Here is a 20075-nt window from a genome sequence, read left to right as displayed (position 1 = left end):
CACCTGAATCATCCAAATTACCTTAACCATACCCAATTGGGTCTAAATCTCTTTTCCTCAAAGGCACTAATCCTGATGATACTTGGTCTTCAGGTCACCACCCCGCATTAGGAAACAAATCAGAACAGGGCGTTACACATTAAGTCCCAAGTGTTAGCCTCCCTATCAACCCCTATTGTCAAAAAACCCTAATATTGAACCCTATAGAATATTGGTGTGTTCTTGACCTTTTGAAGTGTATTTTGGGTAGCTTGGTGCCTTTAATAGAAAAAGGAGTTTGGTGCAATGTTTTGGATCAAGGAAGAACTTGTGGATCCTGACTCTTTACTCCATTTCCAGCTTGTTTGAGGTAAAAATATATGACCATCTTCATTAGAAGCTTCGCTCTAGTTTATATGGGTTTTCGACCCTTTTTGGCTGCATGAATGAGATCTAGTGGTTTAACACCACTCCAGGAGCTATGAGTTGCCACTCTTGGTGTCTTTGAGGTTCAAATTCCATAAAGTTGTCACCTTTAGGGTTGAGAATTACCCATGCATGAGGATATGTCCATTTAGCGCACGTAGAGTGTTATATCTTGAAGTTGGGTCCTTTTGGGGCATGTAAAGTCATCAAGTCAATGACTTTATGGTTCTAGACGCTTGCTAGGGGTTAGATATGTGGTTAGGACTTTTGGTCTTAAGAATTAAGTGCTTAAAGTGAGTTTTGGCTAAATGGGTAAGTACGTTGGGCATACAAGTCTGTACGCGTTGCGTACAGCTGAGTACGCCCTGCGTACTCAGTCTGATGGGATTCTCATTTTCGGCTTCGAGTGTAGACCTTTCTTTGGACTTTGGGGTTTTGGGATTTGGTTGGTTTTTGTGTTATTGGGATTTTGATAGATTGAGGATTATCTTAGAGTCTAGGACTTCTTGTTGGGCTAGCCCCGTTGGGCCTAGGAGTGTGTTGTTGGGCCTTAGTGAGCCCAATGGGCTTGGGCCCTTAGTGGGCTTGATTAGTTGGGCCATTGTTGGACCTAGTGGTTGGATTTAGCCATGGATATTAATTAAGTATGGTTTTGGTTGTTTAACTTAGTTCGAGGAGCCAATTCGCAACAACACTCGCGAGTGTAGGATCTTTTATCTATCGATTGAGATGAGTTTCCTCGCCGTGTTTAGCGGGGCGAAGGCACCAATGTCAGGCCATGATTATGTTGTGTTAGAATGTTAGATGTCTGCGTGACTCTTGCATGTGTTATGTACTTGTATGCTTACCGGGCGATGCCCGATGACATTTTTATATGCTATGTATCTTTGTGATTATTGCATGTGTATGTGTTTATTTGATATATGATTATATGTATGTTGGGCGGGGCCTGATCTGTATACCAAGCGGGGCTCGATGTCGGGTAGGACCCATTATGTGCTTATTATATATGGTATGTGGTATGTTTGGTGAACTCACTAAGTTTTGTGCTTACAGTTTTCAGTTTATGTTTCAAGTACTTCCAGTCCAAAGGGAAAGACCCGGGTGGATTGCAGAGCACACACCACCTCGTTCCGCTTTTTGTGTTTTACTCTGATCTGAGATGATGTTTGATACACTAATTTTATTGGGATTGTATTGATATTGTTTTTGGCATACTAATTTTATTAAATTAAGAATAAATTTTTTTTGTCTTAAATTTGGGATGTTTCACATACGTTGCTATAAAATGATAAACGAAATATTTTACTCAATTATATATATATATATATATATATATATATATATATATATATATATATATATATATATATATATATATATATATATATATATTAGAGGAACCTAATTTTTGTTTAATGCCACAGTAGCAATAAGAAGACAGAAATAGAAAGCATGTTGTTATAAAACGACATAAATGAAGAGTAAACTATATAAAATGAGAAAAGAACATTTTAGTCAATTTATAGCAACCTAGTTTCTATTTAAAGCAAAAGTAGCTATAAGATGACACAAATACAAAGCAAGTTGCTATAAAATGACATTAACAATTACAATAACATAAAACATCAAAAAAATTAAAAGGAAAAAATGTGCACATTATGTGATCGGGAGATGATTTTCATCCCCCCAACGATCTCTGGTTGCCTTTCTTCATTTTCAGCTCGCCGTCGCTGCCTCCTTACATATGAAATTGATTGCATTATGTCTCTGATAGCGGCACGATGGAGTTTTTGAGGTTCTGCTAACTCTCTCTCTCTCTCCCAAAAGGTTTGTGTCTTCATTGGTTATCTTATCAGGTGGTTTATCCATTTAGGTAAATTTGGCTTTCTTTATGATGACAAATTGACTTGTTTGTATGCCATTATTCTTTGCTTGAATGTGGTACTGCTTTGCATTTACAAGTTAATCGTGTAGGTACAGATGAATCCCCTCTTTTTTTATGAACACCAAGCGTTCGATAAAATTCCCCGATGAAAAGACCTCCACAGATTCTATATATGCTCCCCTTGTAGTGTTTAGGATACTCATATTCTTTGAATTGTCCTTTAATATATCATTGCTTTCTTTTCCTTCTCTGTATCATTATGTTACTTTTGATTTGGTGTTCATCAGGATGATTGTGATAAATAGATTACTTTTCATACAAAGTCCAAGCCTCTATAAGGTTACCATATCCATATGGCGTCCATATACATACAAACAAATATACACAAAGATACATACATGATACTATATCCATATACATACACGTTTCATACCTACACATACACTACTAATAATCTGATTCATGCATGATTTAGCACATTATTTGAGTTGCATTCTAACTCTCAGGGGAGCAAAATATAACTGTAATTTGTTCTTTGAGTGTTTTTTTTAATATATATATATATATATATATATATATATATATATATATATATATATATATATATATATATATATATATATATATTTATCAGTTCTCCAGTCACCAGTCTTTCTGATTGTCTAAATATTTGGGGATAGATTCATTGAGCTACTTTCCTTTTTTCTTACTACAAGAACAATGTTAAATGAATGAAATAGCATTGTACTTTTGTTGATTTGATTATTATGGCATCCTATTTTTCATTTCTTGTTACTACAACATTGTGTTTTGGAAAACAAATACCCAATTATAGCAATATCATCCAAACACAACGCAATTTTACTTCAATAGTTGTATAGATTTTTCAAAGATTACTTTTTAACAAGAAAAAATGGAAAGTACATTGCTATAACTGTGTGAAGTTTTCAGAGTATGAGACTTAATATTGAAAAAATGGAAATTTAGTGGTGTAATTATGGAAATAAATGAAAGTAGGATGCTAAGAGTACGTTGAACCAGCCAAAATGCAACACAACCATTGTGTATGGTTCTAAGAAGGTTCTTTCTTTTAACTTGGAAAATCAATTGAACCTCTTTCACCTTCAAAACTATTTTGTTTCATTTCATCATGAAGTTAACTAGAGCACAAAGTTAACTGGATCTGGTTACAGAATAAAAGAACAAAAAAATTATAATAGACTGTAAGATAACTGGAACAGTCGATGTCCAAAACACTCATAGGCAACAAATTCATTCAGAAAATCACAACACATAACAAATAAGATTATTTCAGAAAGATACATGAAGTTATAAATGAACTGTAAAGCAGCTCCTAGTAAGTACAGGTCCAACAACAGTAAAAAAAATCAGGTAAAAGGAAAAGGAAACAACACCAAATAATGGAGAGAAGTTATTCAGATAAAACCAAAAGAAAAAAAGCAATCCACAAGGTCTTGAATTCTAACATAGTAGAGAGTTGTGAGATTATTGAGCTACTTGAATCCAAAAAGGCATTGCTTTACTGAACAGAGGTTTCAAGAAGACGTAAGTTTAATCAGTTGAGAGATCATGGCAGCCACTTATTTTCTTGATAAAATCGAACCAACACCTGTGAATATGACAGCTCTAGCATCTTTTTAATATTGTTTGCTACTGATACATCAGATACTTCCACCATTAAAACTTCTGGTGAAAGCAGAGTTGAATGTAAAAAATAGCAATGTACTGTCCTTGACACATATGTTAAAAAACCTCCATTTTTTTAGATAAATGGGGTAAGAAAAATCTATTTTCAGACCATGTAACGAAATATAGGGATTAAAACTGAAAAACTGGATACATATTATATTACAAAAAAAAGTATATCAGAAGGTAAACATAAATAAACCAGTCACAAAGGTGAATTCTAATTTACATAAAACATTATATATTAACTATTAAAAGAGATATTATAATGATATACTAATATGTTCTATAAGTAATCATGAAAAGGTAGAAAATAATTTTATATGAGATTATCATAGAATGCTGATATAACTCAATTATTGGACACCTTTTGGATTGGAAAGCATTTTCCACTATAAATATCGACAAATTAATATGCTTGTGACCTCTTTCCATTCACTGAGTCTCTTTTTATTCCACCATCTCATACACTTTATTTATCACTTTCTCATTTTTCTTCCACCACTATTTTCCATACTCAAAATGTGTTTCAAAACCACATGCAGCATGCAAGTCTTATCATATGAAATAAGAAACTTAACATGGTGATTCCATTCAATACATACCAAATCAGCCATAAGGACTCACCGCATCCATTTCACATAAGTTCTTGTGATTTTCTCACCCATCAACCAGCACGTGATAATAAACTTCTTTAACTGAGATTCTGAAAATATAATACAACTTTTCAAACGTGGATAATATGAGACATTATCCAAATGTTAATAACTAGTATATAATAACTGATTAGGGACCACAAATATATAATGCTCATCTGTTTTACAGCACAAACTTAGAATGTTGATGGCTTATTTAATTATAATTATTATATACATAAACATGATAATATAATAAATTAGTTAAAATTTTGTAGATAAATTAAGTAAAACACAATGAACAGAGGCAGTACCGAAGCAGCAGGGGTTGAAGGAGTGGAAAAAAAGACAGCTCCAAGCGGGTGCTATTGTTACCCAGAGTCTCTTTTTAGCTGTGGCTGTAAATGCACCTGTTTCATTTTTTTTTTTTTCAAACGTGTTCATTAAACACATGATTGAGCATTAATTTAGTAATTTGGGAAATTTTAAAGTACGTTGCTCAACTGTTAACCTTGAAATCGACCCTAATTAAAACTTGAGCAACCCCCACCGAGTTTTCTCCATGGTGATGAAGTCTATTCTCCATACATGGTCCCATCTCAGCCAAATCAGGCCAAATGATATTAGGCTGTGGTTTCCTTTTTTATTTAATCTTGGCTAGCTCTTCCCTCACAACTCCAGCCTTCTGCAATATAACAAATTATAACAATTGCTATGAGTACCTTTATTAAGACTAAAAACATCATCTGATCTATACAAACTAACAAAAATGCTGAGAGTTCTGAGATGATTGGGCCACTTGAATTTAAAAGGCATCACTTTACTGAACAGAGGTTTCAAGAAGATGTAAGTTTAAGCATTTGATCAGAGATCATGGAAGCCACTTGATAAAATAGAACCAGCAGCTAATAAATGACAACACTACGCATTTTTTTAATATTGTTTGCTACTGATACATCAGATACTTCTCCATTAACACTTCATGCGAAAGCAGGGTTGAATTATGTACTTTCATTGACACAAATGTTAAAAAATCTCCATTTTTTTAGATAAATGGCATAAGAAAAATCTATTCCAGCCCATATAAAGAAATGTAGGGATTAAAACCAAAAAACTGGATACATATTGTATTACAATAGAAGTATATCAAAAGGTAAATAGAAACAAAGCGGTCACAAAGATGAATTCTAATTTACATAAAATATTATATATTAAGTATTAAAGAGAAATTATAATGATAGATTAATATGTTCTATAAGTAATAATGAAAAGGTAGAAAATAAATTTATAAGAGATTATTATAGAATGCTGATATAACTCAATTATTGGACACCTTTTGGATCGGATACCATTTTCCACTTTACATGCCCACAAATTAATATCCTTGTGACTTCTTACCATTCATTGAATCTCTCTCTGTCCCAGCATCTCATATCTTATCACTTCCTCTCTTTCTTCCACCATTCATCCACTTTGCCTCTCTCTTCTCAACAGTGAAAATGGCCGAAGCTTTAGTCACTATTGCAGCTGATGGGATATTGAAAAAGGTGTTGTCTATTGCTGCCGGAGAACTAGCCATTGCTTGGGGTTACGAAGGAAAGCTGGCCAGCCTTCACAGAACATTGGATCTGATTCGTGCCAAGTTGCAGGATGCGGAGAGACAAAAGGAAACAGAGGCTGTGATGGTGTGGCTGAAGCAGCTAAAAGTTGTGGTGGGCGAAGCTGATGATGTTTTGGACGAGGTTCATTATGAAATGTTGAGGCGTCAGATAAAGAAACGAGATCAGGTGGCAAGAAAGGTACCATCTCTTCCAAGCTTGAAAAAGCTTTCATTTCGCTGGGAAATGGGTCATAAAATAAAAAACATCAATGAAATGTTGCTTAAGATCAATACAGAAGCAAACAGCTTAGGATTACAAAATGAGCAGTACCCTGTTGGCCCTGTTCCAGATCGCCTCTATCGGGAGACTATTCCACATCCAGAAGAATTCAAAATTGTTGGAAGAGATGATGATGTGCTACATATCATAGAGCTTTTAACCAAACCAAGAACTGAAGAAAAACTTACAATTGTTCCCATTGTGGGAATGGGCGGTATTGGGAAGACAGCTTTGGCTAAGTCGGTCTACAATGATAATATAATTGAGCAACATTTTGATGTGAGAGCATGGTTGTGTGTGTCGATTAAGGTTGACATCATCACTCTTCTTGTAAAGATCTATGAATCTGTTGCTGGACAGAAACCTGAGTCAGACTCTAAAGTCAATTTAATTAAAAGTCTTGAAGAGAAGTTGGGATCAAAAAGATATTTTCTGGTCTTGGATGATGTTTGGGTTGAAGAGAGGCCGTATTGGGAAGAGTTTAGGAGATGTATGCTAGGTGTAAACTCACAAAATGGAAGTGGCATTCTTGTCACTACACGCAAACTTGAAATCGGAACTACTGGAATGAAGGCTGATTCATGTCTTTTGAAAGGTCTTTCTGATGATCATTGTTGGGACATCTTTAGAGAAAGAGCTTTTGTGGCAGGCACATCACCCTCTCCTGAACTGGAGGAGATAGGTCGTGAGATTGTAAAAAAATGTGGTGGTTTACCATTGCTATTAAATGTAATAGGTGGCATGTTGGCAAATTACAGTGATCCAGAGAAGTGGTTGTCCATCAAAAATAGCAAGGTTTGGGATCTGGAAGAAGAAAGGGATAGAGTTCAAAAGAGTTTGGAATTGAGCTTTGATAATCTCCCAAATTCTATCGTCAAACAATGCTTTGTGTATTGTTCCATTTTTAAGAAAGATACGGTCATGGAAAGGGAAGAACTGGTCCAACTTTGGATGGCTTTAGGGTTGGTTCAAGCAGATGAGGAAAAGAACAAGCAGATGGAGGATGTGGGGAATGATATTTTTCAAATTTTGGTCAGCAACTCATTGTTCCAAGATGTTGGAAGGGATAAATATGGTCACCTCACTCATTGTAATATGCATGATCTGGTGCATGATCTTTCATTATCACTTTCAAAACATGAAATCTTACGTCTGGTGGATGCGACTAATGATGATATTGCATGTATCCCTCAGGTTAAACATCTTTCATTATCACATTCTTTTTACCAAGAACTGAACGAGGATGATGAATTCAAAGCCAAGGTTTCAATGTTCATTGAACGGGATACAGTGGCTAGAAATTTGCATACACTGTTCATCAATGGCAAAGTTGAGAAGAAATTTTCATTTCAACCGTTAACATGCATGCGAATCCTAAAGCTCAATAGATGTGAGATAGAGAAGATAGACGACTCACTTGGAGAGTTGGTGCATCTCAGGTATCTTGATTTGTCAAGTACTAAAATCCATGTTTTGCCACAATCTATTGGTAAATTATACCACTTGCAAACTCTGAAGTTGCGAAGTTGCTATAGTCTCAACAAGTTTCCAGAAACCATGAGAAATTTGATCAGCCTAAGATTTTGTAAATCTGTAAAAAGCATTCCCAACAATATCGTGGGAAAATTGACTTCTCTTCGAACACTAATGCCTAATTCCTTCAGCGTGCTTAGAAATAAGGGACATGGTATTGAAGAGCTGCACCATTTGAATAACCTTACTGGAAGCCTCTGTATTTCACATCTAGAGAACGTCAATAGCAAAGAGGATGCTGTCAAGGCAGATTTATCTAGCAAGAAAAATTTATACGAGATTGAATTCAATTGGACTTGTTATGATCAAGTTGGCAACAGAAACGACAAGGAAGTATTGGGAGGCCTGCAAGCCCCTAGAGCTGTGAAAATATTAACAATTAAAAGATTTTCTGGTGATAATTTTCCAGAATGGGTAATGAAGATGGCAGTCAATATTGATAGGAAAGAGACGCCCCTTGACAAGCTGGTGTCAATCAGATTAGATGGATGTAGGAGCTGCCTCTCTCTTCCGACGCTTGAGCACCTACCACATCTTCTGGATCTTGAGTTGATTAATATGGACAACTTAACATGCTTAAGGAGTTCAGATGTTACTGGATCAATGATGCCTTTGTCTCCATCTTTGAGATCACTAACACTGGATGGTATGAAAAGACTAGAAAAGTGGATAGATGGAGCAACCAATAGCTCAAAAATGATATCACCTGTCCTTCAGAAGTTGTCCATCGAGAATTGCCAAAAGATTATTCTCTTAGATGAATGCTATCCCCATCCTCTTGTGTCCTTGAAGATCCAGAACTGCTATGGTCTGGAGTATATTAAGAGCATACAAGGACTTACATCTCTTGAATCTTTACGTATCGATAACTGCCCTAGTCTTTTAGGAATAACCAATTTTTCTGGTCACAATTACCCAACATCAGTAACGAAGATGGCAATTGATATTGAACGGAAATGGACGCCCTTTGACAAGATCCTGTCGATCACATTATCTGACTGTCGTAGCTGCCTGTCTCTTCCGACGCTTGAGCACCTTCCACATCTTCAGGATCTTGAGTTGATTAATATGGACAGCTTAACATGCTTAAGGAGTTCCGATATTACTGGATCAACAAAGCCTTTCTCTCCATCATTGAGATCGCTTCGACTAAGAAGTATGAAAAGACTGGAAAAGTGGATAGATGGAGCAACCAACAGCTCAATAATGATATCGCCTGTCCTCCGGAGCATGGATATCGAGAATTGCCCAAAGATTGTTCTCATAGATGAGTGCCATCCTCATCCTCTTGTTTCCTTAAAGATATGGATCTGCAGAGGTCTGGAGTACATTAAGAGCATACAAGGCCTCACATCTCTCAAATCTTTAAAAATTGCCATGTGTCCTAGTCTTTTAGGAATAACCAATTTACCCAACGAGTGTCATTCTTTGAAGACTTTGGAAATTACCGACTGCGGCAAACTGACTTCCTTGCCTCATGAAATGTTTGACTCTTTTGCTTTCTTGAAAAGGTTGGAACTTGGTCCGTTCTCGGAGGAGCTCGATTCTTTCCCAAGTCTCCAAGGCATCGAGAAGTTAAGGAACCAGCTTCACTCGTTAGAATTGTACGGATGGGATCATTGTGAGTCAATACCTGAAGAAATACAACACCTCACCTCACTTACTTGGTTACGCATATTTAGATTCGGAATACAAGAACTGCCTATGTGGTTAACCAACATGTCATCTATTCGAGAAATGAGATTCACTGTTTGCAGGGGACTAGATGAAGAAAAGGTTAAATGGGGAGCACCACGGGAAGCAAATGTTGTCAAATTAGATAATTTGACTGTAAATAGATCAAAATGTTAATTAGTTATTTGAGTGTGTTGGTGTATCATTCATTCCTTTTTCTGTTCAATTATAAACTCTCCCCAGCCATCCAACTGTATGAGAGATCGCTGTTCAACAATTTAAAGAAACAAGTAGAAATATTGTTAAGTAAAAGTCCAAACTTTTGAATTCTCTCACTTATCATTTAAACCTATACCACTTCTGGTCGCAATTAATCAACCAACTTTGCAAGCTTCATTTCTGCTTAATTTTCTTGTATAATTGTTCTTCATTGGAATTTTCTTGCATGATGGCTCTCATTCATTGCAACTATCCACTGCAGATATGGTTTACAAAAGGTTTGCTAGCTAGTCGATCAGCATAAGCCACCAAAAGATGGAATTTCTATTTCATTCTATTAGGATAGCAGCAGCATTCGTCTATCAACATTGTGAAAAATTAATGCTATTTCCTTTTTATGCATGCTGCAACATAACAATAAACCAGCAGAAAGGATAACACCAGCATCAAGCATGATAAATAGCCTGTAACTCAACACCATAAATTGAAACAGAAATCAATATAGAGGACCGAACTCAGAAAACTATGACAGCAGAAAACTAACTTCGAATATGTATTTAGTAGGTATATAAACGAACTTGACATGTAAAATTTATTTACAAACAAATGTCAACACATTATGGATGAAGACACTCTTTTGTTTGAATGCAATAAACCATAGTACCAAGCACTCTTTATTTAAAAATACAACAGAAATCCAAAACTTTCATGAGTAAGCCAATCCACTCAGATACCCTGGTTTTACGCCTTTATCTGCTAAAAAAATCAACACTTCTAAACTTCAGTATAGTGGAAGAGGCATCTACTCTGCGATATGTTTGGTAATAAATGGATATTAATTGTGCATTTTCTTTGTGGGTTGCTGCAGAATGAAGTTCCAAGCAACTATAGCACATATCCATCCTCACCCTTGATTAGATTCATCACTAGATATGAGAAGTGTAATTTTGGAAAATTAATGTATCAAAATCAATTCTTTTAAAGAATCAAGATACATACATAAAGCCAACCACGTCAATATACATACTTGTTTGATCGAGGAAATGATCAGATTGTGAGTTACATTAGGTAAACCTAATGTTAAAATTGACTTCAAATCGACATAACTGAAAGACCAGTCGGTCTCATCTTAGCCGGCCACTTCAAAGTCGCTTCATACCTACAAAGAAGAATCACAATAGCAGCGACTCTAATTTTAGATGTCAAGGCGTTTTGGTCGCTGCCTCACGAAATCGAATCGAAGTCATAAGCATCAGATGGTTGATGCACTGGTTAGTTTAAGCGGCTTGCTTGATATTTCAGCTCCGTCTTCATGCCGCGTGAATGGCTGAGGCGGTCGGTTTACTGGTTGCCTCCTGAGACCGCGACGAGGCCGCCTTAATCCCCATCGGCTTCACGCGACAAAATAGACCCTGATTTCTCAATTTACCCAAATCAGCCCCTACAATTGTATTTCTCCTTATTCCTTGCATTGTAAAACACTAGAAATTTGTCCGCATTTTGCCGCTGGTTTTACGTGTTTTTGTTGTATATTAGGAAAGTATAGAAAGGAAATCATATTATGTATACGATGAGGGCGGAGGATAAACACGAAAGTCTAGAAAATGAAAATATGAAATTGATATTTTATAAAGTTAAAGGTGGAGGGACTGAAAATAATATTTAAAAAAGTAGATGGATGAAAGATATCATTTTACAAAGGGATAATGTCATAAAAAACCTTAAGTTTGACAGAAAATGTCGGTTTTACCCTTCGGTAGATTTTTGGTCCGTTTATACTGCAAACTTGTCATTTTTTTGTCGGTTTTGCCCTTGTTACCTGCAATAGCAGGTTTCCAGGTTATTCTGACTTATTTTTTGCGAAAAAACCCTTAAGTTTACAAATATTTTGCAAAAAAAACCCTTAAGATTATAAACATATAAAATATAAATATATATTCAAAATTTTATAAAACTAAATAGTTTTCTACTGAAACATATTTTAAGCTTTATGTACGGTAACTTTTATATTTGTTCAATATAAAGTTTTTATATTTAAATTTTAAAACAGTTACCTAGTTTTATCAAAATGTAAATATTTATTAATTAATACTTCAACTTTTCAAAGCAACATTAAAAAACGTCTGTTAGCTAATAATAATATGACATTAACATTAGTTATATTCAATTAATTTTTTAAAAAAAAAAATAAAAATATTTATATGTTTAAAAGATTTGTATTTCAGAAATAATAAACTATCATATTTTTTTTATAAAAATAAATATATTTATATAACAAATTAGACAAATATATTTATATTTTATATGTTTAAAATGTTTATATTTATTTTTGATGTTTAAAATGTTTATGGTATTTTTATAAAAAAAGTGATAATATTATTATGTATTTAAACATATAAAAAAATATGATATGTTAGTATTTCTGAAATACAAACCTTTTAAACATATAAAATATTTTTATTTATCTTTAAAAAAAATTAATTGAATACTTGATACCATATTATTCATATTAACTATTTTAGCATAATTAATTATTAACTAACAAATGTTTTTTTAATTTTGTTTTGAAAAGTTGAAGTATTAATTAAGAAATATATTTAAATTTTGTTAAAACTAGGTAACTTTTTTTAAAATTTAAATATAAAAAGTTTATATCAAACAAATATAAAATAATTCATAATTAAGAAATATATTCAAAAAAAATTTATAATCTTAAGGGTTTTTTTGCAAAATATTTGTAAACTTAAGGGTTTTTTCGCAAAAAAATAATTCATAATAACCTGGAAACCTGCTATTGCAGGTAACAAGGGCAAAACCAACAAAAAAATGACAAATTTGCGGTATAAACGAACCAAAAATCTGCCGAAGGGTAAAACCGACATTTTTTGCGAAACTTAAGGCTTTTTATGACATTATCCCTTTTACAAAATAGAGGGGTTACAAGTGACGGATTATACAAAGTTGATGGATGAAAGATGAAGGGGTGTCAAAGTGTTGTTTTAAAAAAATATAGAGAAAAAAATATATATTATTTTTACAAAATAAAGGGTATGCAAGTGACGGGTGTGACAGATTATACAAAGTTAAGGGACTAAAGTTACAATTTATGCATTAATATAATTGTACCATGTCATGAAAGACATGTATTTTTTGTGCATTTCCTGGGATATGCATTTGAAACGCTTTTACACGTTGTATGTTGCTACCACTAATGGATCGTTTGTGGATAGTTGTATTTGCTCCTTGATGTTGGTTTTGGGCATACTCGGGTCGATATTTGCTCATTGAACCGACCCGGGTACTCTATTAATAACCAATTTAAAATGTGATCCATATATAAGAAATATTACTTTTTTGTTTGTCTAAGATGAAGAAAATATTACCTTTTTGTTTGTCTAAGGTGAAAGTAAAACTAAAGAAACATTAAGGTCTAAATCATTTCCGAAGCACTCCAAGAACTTTTGTTTTCACTTCAACTATAACATATTATAGCGGGTAGATTTCATTATTTGAATCAAGGCTCACATACATAGATTCTAATGAGAAATCAACCCTTCATGAATCTCTTAATAAAGTATTTGTCGACCTTTTGTACTAAAGACACCTTTAAGGTCTAGATAACAGTGCCCCTTCAAAGTCCAGTGTAACATTCTAAAAATCACAACAAATTTAAACTTTTAAAAACAACCCATAGTCATAAAATGTTTACAAAATCATTGTTTCCAAATTGTTTATCAATATCAGAGAATCCCAAAATCATAAAGCCATAACAAAGGATGTGTATTGTCACACCATCACTTTTCCGCGATCATCAAAAGTACCTAGAAGTACCTAAAACAATAAACTAAAACCCTAAGCCAAAGCTTAAATAAGTTTCCCCCAAAGTACCACCACACAAACATATAACATATACAAACAAACGTGTAGGGTCCAATCAACCATCGGGTTGAAATACTCTAGACCCAGTCATCCAGGTTCAGTCATCCTTGGGATGGACTACCCCAGGTTGGAATTCCAATATGCAACGAGTCCAGTCATCCTCAGGATGGAATACCGTCGAGCCCAATCAACCATCGGGTTCGAATGCCCCTGTCTATTCACTCACGCACATGGCAGCAAAGCCTCAACAACAAGTCAAAATAGGTGCACATATAACAGATAAACATATAACCACCCAACAAACTATCAGATAGATCTAACAGATCACTACAACATAACAACATAATATCACAGAGCAGGATATCCAATCCAACGAGCTAGCCTTGCTGCCTTCGACCCATATGTACAGCGAGGAAAACTCACCTCTCAATCTGAACAATGAGTTGATGAGGAAAAATAATTTATAACCTAATAGAAACTTGGAAACAATTAGAAACCGTGGATAGTGTACATAGATTTCACATTGATATATGAATTCTACAACTACTTAACTGTAGTGACTATACATATTCGGGTCGCTCTTTGACATGAACACCTTTTCATTAATCATATACACACATCATGCACTTGACCTAGTGGTATAAATTAGGTCTGAGTCTCGTAGGAACTTAAGTCAAAGTTGAAGACTAGGACTAGTACACTTGATTCCTCAATTTCGCTTGAATCTTGGAATCACTACATAGAATGCCAATAAGCCGATAAAATAAATTACAAACATTATTTATAACTATAAAAAGAGTTATAGTACCATAAGACAATTTAAAATCTCAAAGATTCAATTTATTTTAATATCCAAAGATTTATTAAATCCTAGAACCCTAAAAAGTCCTAAAAACTTAAATTTACAAAGCTTTACATTTAAAATCCCATGGAAATTTTTATAAACCCTATATTATCAAATTAAAATAATCAAGTTGGTAAATATAATCTAGGAAATTATATTTAGTGTACCAACATTTACCCTTAATTTATAAGTCAAAAACCAATATTTTATGAATAATATATAAGTTAAGGTGCATATTTTATAAAAATTTCATAATTTTATAAACATATGAAATTTATAAAAATGGCAGAGAGGGAAACCCTCTCTCATCCCCTAAATTTCGTTCTATCTCTCCCACTATCTCATTTTCCAAATTAGAAATCATTTAAAACAATTCTTACACTTAACCATCTTCTTCACTTCTCTCTCTCTCTCTCTCTCTCTCTCTCTCTCTCTCTCACTCTTCAAATCCCCAACACCATTTTCTCTCTTCCTCTCTCTATAACCACCAAATATTTCTAGAAAATGAAGCAAAAAACACACCTTAAACTCTAAATCTTCATCATCTAGGGTTGTTCTTCAAGGTAATCACAAAAATCCTTCAATCTTCCTTCAAAATCTCAAGTTTTCTTACATATCTTCTTCTTCTACACCATTCTATGGATAGATTATGAATCATATGTTTATAACCACGATTTTTATGATGTTGGAGGTAGTATTTCACCCAAAAACCAACATGCATGTGATGATCTTCAAGCTTAGAGACTTGATCATCAAAGTATGTTGTTAAAAAGCTTTCAAATAGGTTTATAAAGGATTTATTCCCAAATAAACCCCTAAAAATTATTTTATGTTCATATGTGATTTTTCTTAGAATCCAATCAACAAAATGAGATGTTCTACAAATTTTCAAAAAATAATTCATTTTTCTCGAATTATTATAACTATTGCAAGAAAATAGGGCAATAATTTATGAGGTCTATAAATCCTAGGTAAATTCTTGGATGACCCCTAAAGTGAATGATAACATCTCAGTGAGTTTCATCGATATTTGTTACTGTTTGCTATGGTTTTCAATTTTCTTTTTGTTTAATTCAAATAAATCATAAAACCACTTTAAGAAATTTGAAAAGGCTATATACGATTTTTTGCAGATCCTACCTAATGTGGAGTACTCAGAAAAACATTTTCAGAATTTTTCATAATGCATTCCTAGTTTTCTTCGATTTTTGTATTTATAATGGACTAATAATGGGAAATATATTTGTACTCATCCAAAATTCATGAAAATTTACCAGAAGACCTTAAAATATATTAGAACTCTAAATAAAGATTTTGATGATTTTTCTATTTAGTATACTATTTTTCTCCTATTTTCTAAGATTAAATAAACTTAAATCCACAAAATCGGATTCCAGTAGATAAAAACCACGTTTGGTATTTTTCCCATATTATTTACACTGTAAATGAAGTTTACTCAATCTTTTGGTAATTTACTTTAACATTTTAATAATTATTCTCTGATTAATGTTTATTTAATAGGATTAAAAAAGTAAAATAGAACGACTAATTGAAAAATATCTTTTATATTTTCCACAACTTCGACATGTATAATAACAGTGTTACAAAAAGTTTGGGCAATTTTGGAAACATTTTTCTATTTATTAGAATAAATGAACAAAAATCATAAAATCAAGTTAAACAGTTTAGAAATCCATTTTTATATTTTTCCCAGCTTAAGTATGTCGAATGGCAGTATCATAAAAAGTTTGGGAATTTTTATCATTTGGATGCTATTTTTCACGAATTTATATTGTTATGAAGGCTTAAAATTTTGGAAAAATAGTTGATCATCTCAAAAATTCAAAGGAAATTTTATGAAAGACCTCTATTGTGTTTGGAACAAAAGTGTAAAATTTAATGAATTTTGGAAACTGTTTTATAATATTTTTGGATTTTAGGAGTTTAAAACACCATTAAATTTATTGAAATACCCTCAATTAACATTACAAAAATATGGAAAATAATATCCAAAATTATCTTAATCACATGAGTTATAAAATTTCACCATTTCAGAAAAATGTTTGTAACTTAACAATATTAAATTTTGACACATTATTGGCATAATTCTATTGTAGTAGTAAGTATACTAGTATTAGATTTCAATTAGAGACTCATTAGTGTGTAACATCGTTGTAGGAAAACGATAGTGGTACGAGTGGAACGTAGTTTAAGACACCATTTGCATCATCTCAATACATATTGCGAGTATTCACGCATTCCCTTATTTTCGGTTTTTATGTTTTGGGGTGGAAAAGCATGTCCTAAACTATTTATGTTCGTTATATTTAGTTGACTCGTATTAACTTGATTACTATATTTTGCATATTGTGAGTATTCACGACTCCCCTATTTTCGATTTTTATGTTTTGGGGTGAAAAAGCATATCCAAAAAACTATTTATTGTTCGTTGTATTTAAATTGATTTGTATCAAACTTGATTGCTATATTTTGCTATATCTTTCTATGTATGTATATGCAACACGGAACATGAGAACTTATCTTCTTAAGTCCCTTCCCTTATACTTTACTCCAACCATTAACTCTTTGAGCCAATGGTCATTATGGATAGCGTTATTAGGAATTGACAACTCCTCACTCATCTGATTGCTGGAGTGCATGATACCATATAATCTATGGAACGATAAGCATAGATCTTGATAGGGCATCGATCATAGGCTTGGTTGGGAACTCATTGTTTGCTCATACACATACAAACTCGTTACTTATTATAGCAATAAACTTTGTATCTCATTATAATAACGAACTTTTATTACTAGAAACTTATATACATGTTTTAGCAATGCAATTGTTTGCTCCTTGTAGCAACGAAATTGATTGCTCATTTTAGCAATGAAACTTGTTTACTCGTTTGAGTGACAAACTTTATCTTCCATGAGAATATGAACGTTGCATCTTATTTGGGCAACATACTTTATCTCTCATGAGGACAAGGAACTTTGTTTTTTACAAACTTCTTTACTCATTTTAACAATATACTTTTATTATTGGAAACTTTTATCAAAAATTTGATGTCATTTTATGGAACCAATACTATTTTGTTTATCAGTGAGTACTCACTAACTATTTTTATAGTTGACGCTCGTTTTACATGCTTTTTCAGGAATCATCGAGTAAGTAGCACTTAGGGACACATCACTTTTAGGAGCATTCGTATGTGTTGTATTTCAATTTTCATTGTAATTTCTTTTAAAAGTTGTTCAAACTCATTGTAAATTTGTAATGATTTATAATACTATGGTTGGTGTTTTCTTTTAACTTTTGCTATGAAACCCTTTATACTGCCACGCCTCATGTTTCCGCTTTAGCGGGGTGTGACATATGCTGAGTACGCTGGGCGTACTAAAGAACCCTTGAGTACGCTGGGAGTACCGAAAGTATGTTCGGCGTACGCAATCAGTGCCCAAACCCTATTTTCATGGTTTGAGCCCTATTTAAGCTCCTTAACTCCCCTAAACCCACTCCATTTTCAGTCTTCACCCCTCCAACAACCGTTCCATGAAACCCTAACCCTAGTGGAGCCTTTTATGCTAAAAGAAGGTGTTTTTTGAGTGCTTTGGAGTATGCATGGTGCACCTAGGAGAAGAAGGAACTTTTTGGAGAAGTGTTGGTTTCATTGGAGCTTGTAGATCTGGACTTTGGTCATCTAGATCTATCTTCTAGAGGTATAAAGCTTGAATCTTGATGATGCATTTATTATATCTAACTAGTTTTGGATGTTATGAGCTTTTGGTTATTTTAGTGCATAAAGTTTAGATATTGGAAGTTTGTGACCTTGTTATGGATAAAGTTGGAAACTTTATCCAGCTATACATCATTTTGATTCAGATCTGAATGTTGGAGACTTGTACTTAATGGAATAAGTTGAAAAAGATGAACTTTTGGGTCCCTTTAAGACTTAAAGTCTTTACTCTTGTTTTTTGGTACCAATCTAATGTAACTTGATCCACTATAAAGCTATTATAAACTATAAAAATGTGATCTTGGCCCTTCTATCTCTTCCATGCAAAAGTTGTGATGTCTTTTTGGGTCAAGAACTTAGGGTTTTAGACATTAAGCACTTTATAGCCATGCAAAGTCATAAAGTTGGGAACTTTATGACTTAGGACATCATTTTTTCTTTGGATCTGAAGTATGGACGTAAAAGCTTAAGCCATTAAGCTCTTAATGGAGTTTTAAACCTTGCAATAGTATGCCCCGCGTACCTCCAGAGTACACCCCACGTTCAGAGTGGACTTTGGGCTCATTGTATTTTGGGCCTTTTGAGTCATCTTGGTCTAATTATTGGTCCAACGGAGTATTAGGCTTTAGGATAAGGCCCATATAGGGGTTGGGCCCAATTTGGAAAATTAGGCCTTAAGTAGGCCTTTGTGGATTCTTGGCTTTAGGCCTTTTGGTGCAAGTTGAGTCAGGGGTAAAATGATCATTTTACCCTAAGTTTGGATTATGGACTTCAGGTTGGGATTGCCTTGCTGGGTTTGCCCTATTGGGCATTGAATTGTGAATTGGGCCTAAAGGAGTTAAGCCTTGATGAGGCCCAATGGCTTAGGGTCTCAGTTTTGGTTAGTTGAGCCATTTTTGGTCCTAGTGTTGGGTTTAGCCTTGCTTAGTCATTGATTATGGTTTTGGGTTGTTTGGCTCAGTTCGAGAACCGGTTCGCAGCAGCGAGGGATCATTCGCGTAGCGTTCGAGGTGAGTTTACTTGCCGGTCCATGTTTATATTATGTTGTTAAAATGCTAGCTGTCTTTGTGACTTTTGCATGTACCTATATCAAGATGTTATTGGACTAAGGTCTGATGCCTCGCGAAGCCCGATGATTATCTATATGTTATGTATATTACATGTGTATGTGTTTATATGCTTTCCAAGCTCAGCTCGATGACTGAACGGGGCTCGAAGACCGGACGGGGCCTGATGATAGGGCGAGGCCCACTATATGCTTATTGTATGTTTGGTATGTGGTATTTGGGGAACTCACTAAGCTTTGTGGTTACGATTTTCAGTTTATGTTTCAGGTACTCTAGTTTTCAAATGAAAGAGCTCGGGTTGATTGCATACGAGAGAGAGAGAGAGAGAGAGAGAGAGACAGAGAGATTGATTTTCCTTTTGATTTTTTAAGTAAAAGAATAATAAAAAATTAAAGAAATTAAAAAAAAAAATACTGAAGGGGTATATTTTTCATTTCACACGAAAATGTCAGCCATATGAAACAAAACAACACAAGGTATCCAAAATTAAACGCACAACCAAAACTTTTCCAACTAAATTGACTAAACTTTTCCGACTAAATTGACTAAATTTGCCAAACCACTGGTAACAATTTACAATTTTGTCTCGCGGAAATTATATA

The 20075-nt window shown here is 33.9% G+C and overlaps 1 protein-coding gene across 1 annotated transcript; it reads left to right on the top strand.

Moving 5' to 3' along the window:
- The first annotated feature begins 6018 nt into the window (after positions 1-6018).
- LOC111875934 (putative disease resistance protein RGA1) lies at positions 6019-10693 on the top strand. The gene has a single exon (XM_023872465.3). It carries the CDS (start codon positions 6135-6137, stop codon positions 9897-9899), a length of 3765 nt encoding a protein of 1254 aa, XP_023728233.1. The 5' UTR covers positions 6019-6134; the 3' UTR covers positions 9900-10693.
- The last annotated feature ends 9382 nt before the right edge of the window (positions 10694-20075 follow it).

This window comes from Lactuca sativa, chromosome 2, assembly GCF_002870075.4.
Source record: "Lactuca sativa cultivar Salinas chromosome 2, Lsat_Salinas_v11, whole genome shotgun sequence".
NCBI classification, from domain to species: Eukaryota; Viridiplantae; Streptophyta; class Magnoliopsida; order Asterales; family Asteraceae; genus Lactuca; species Lactuca sativa.
This window is presented reverse-complemented; position numbering and strand designations above follow the sequence as displayed.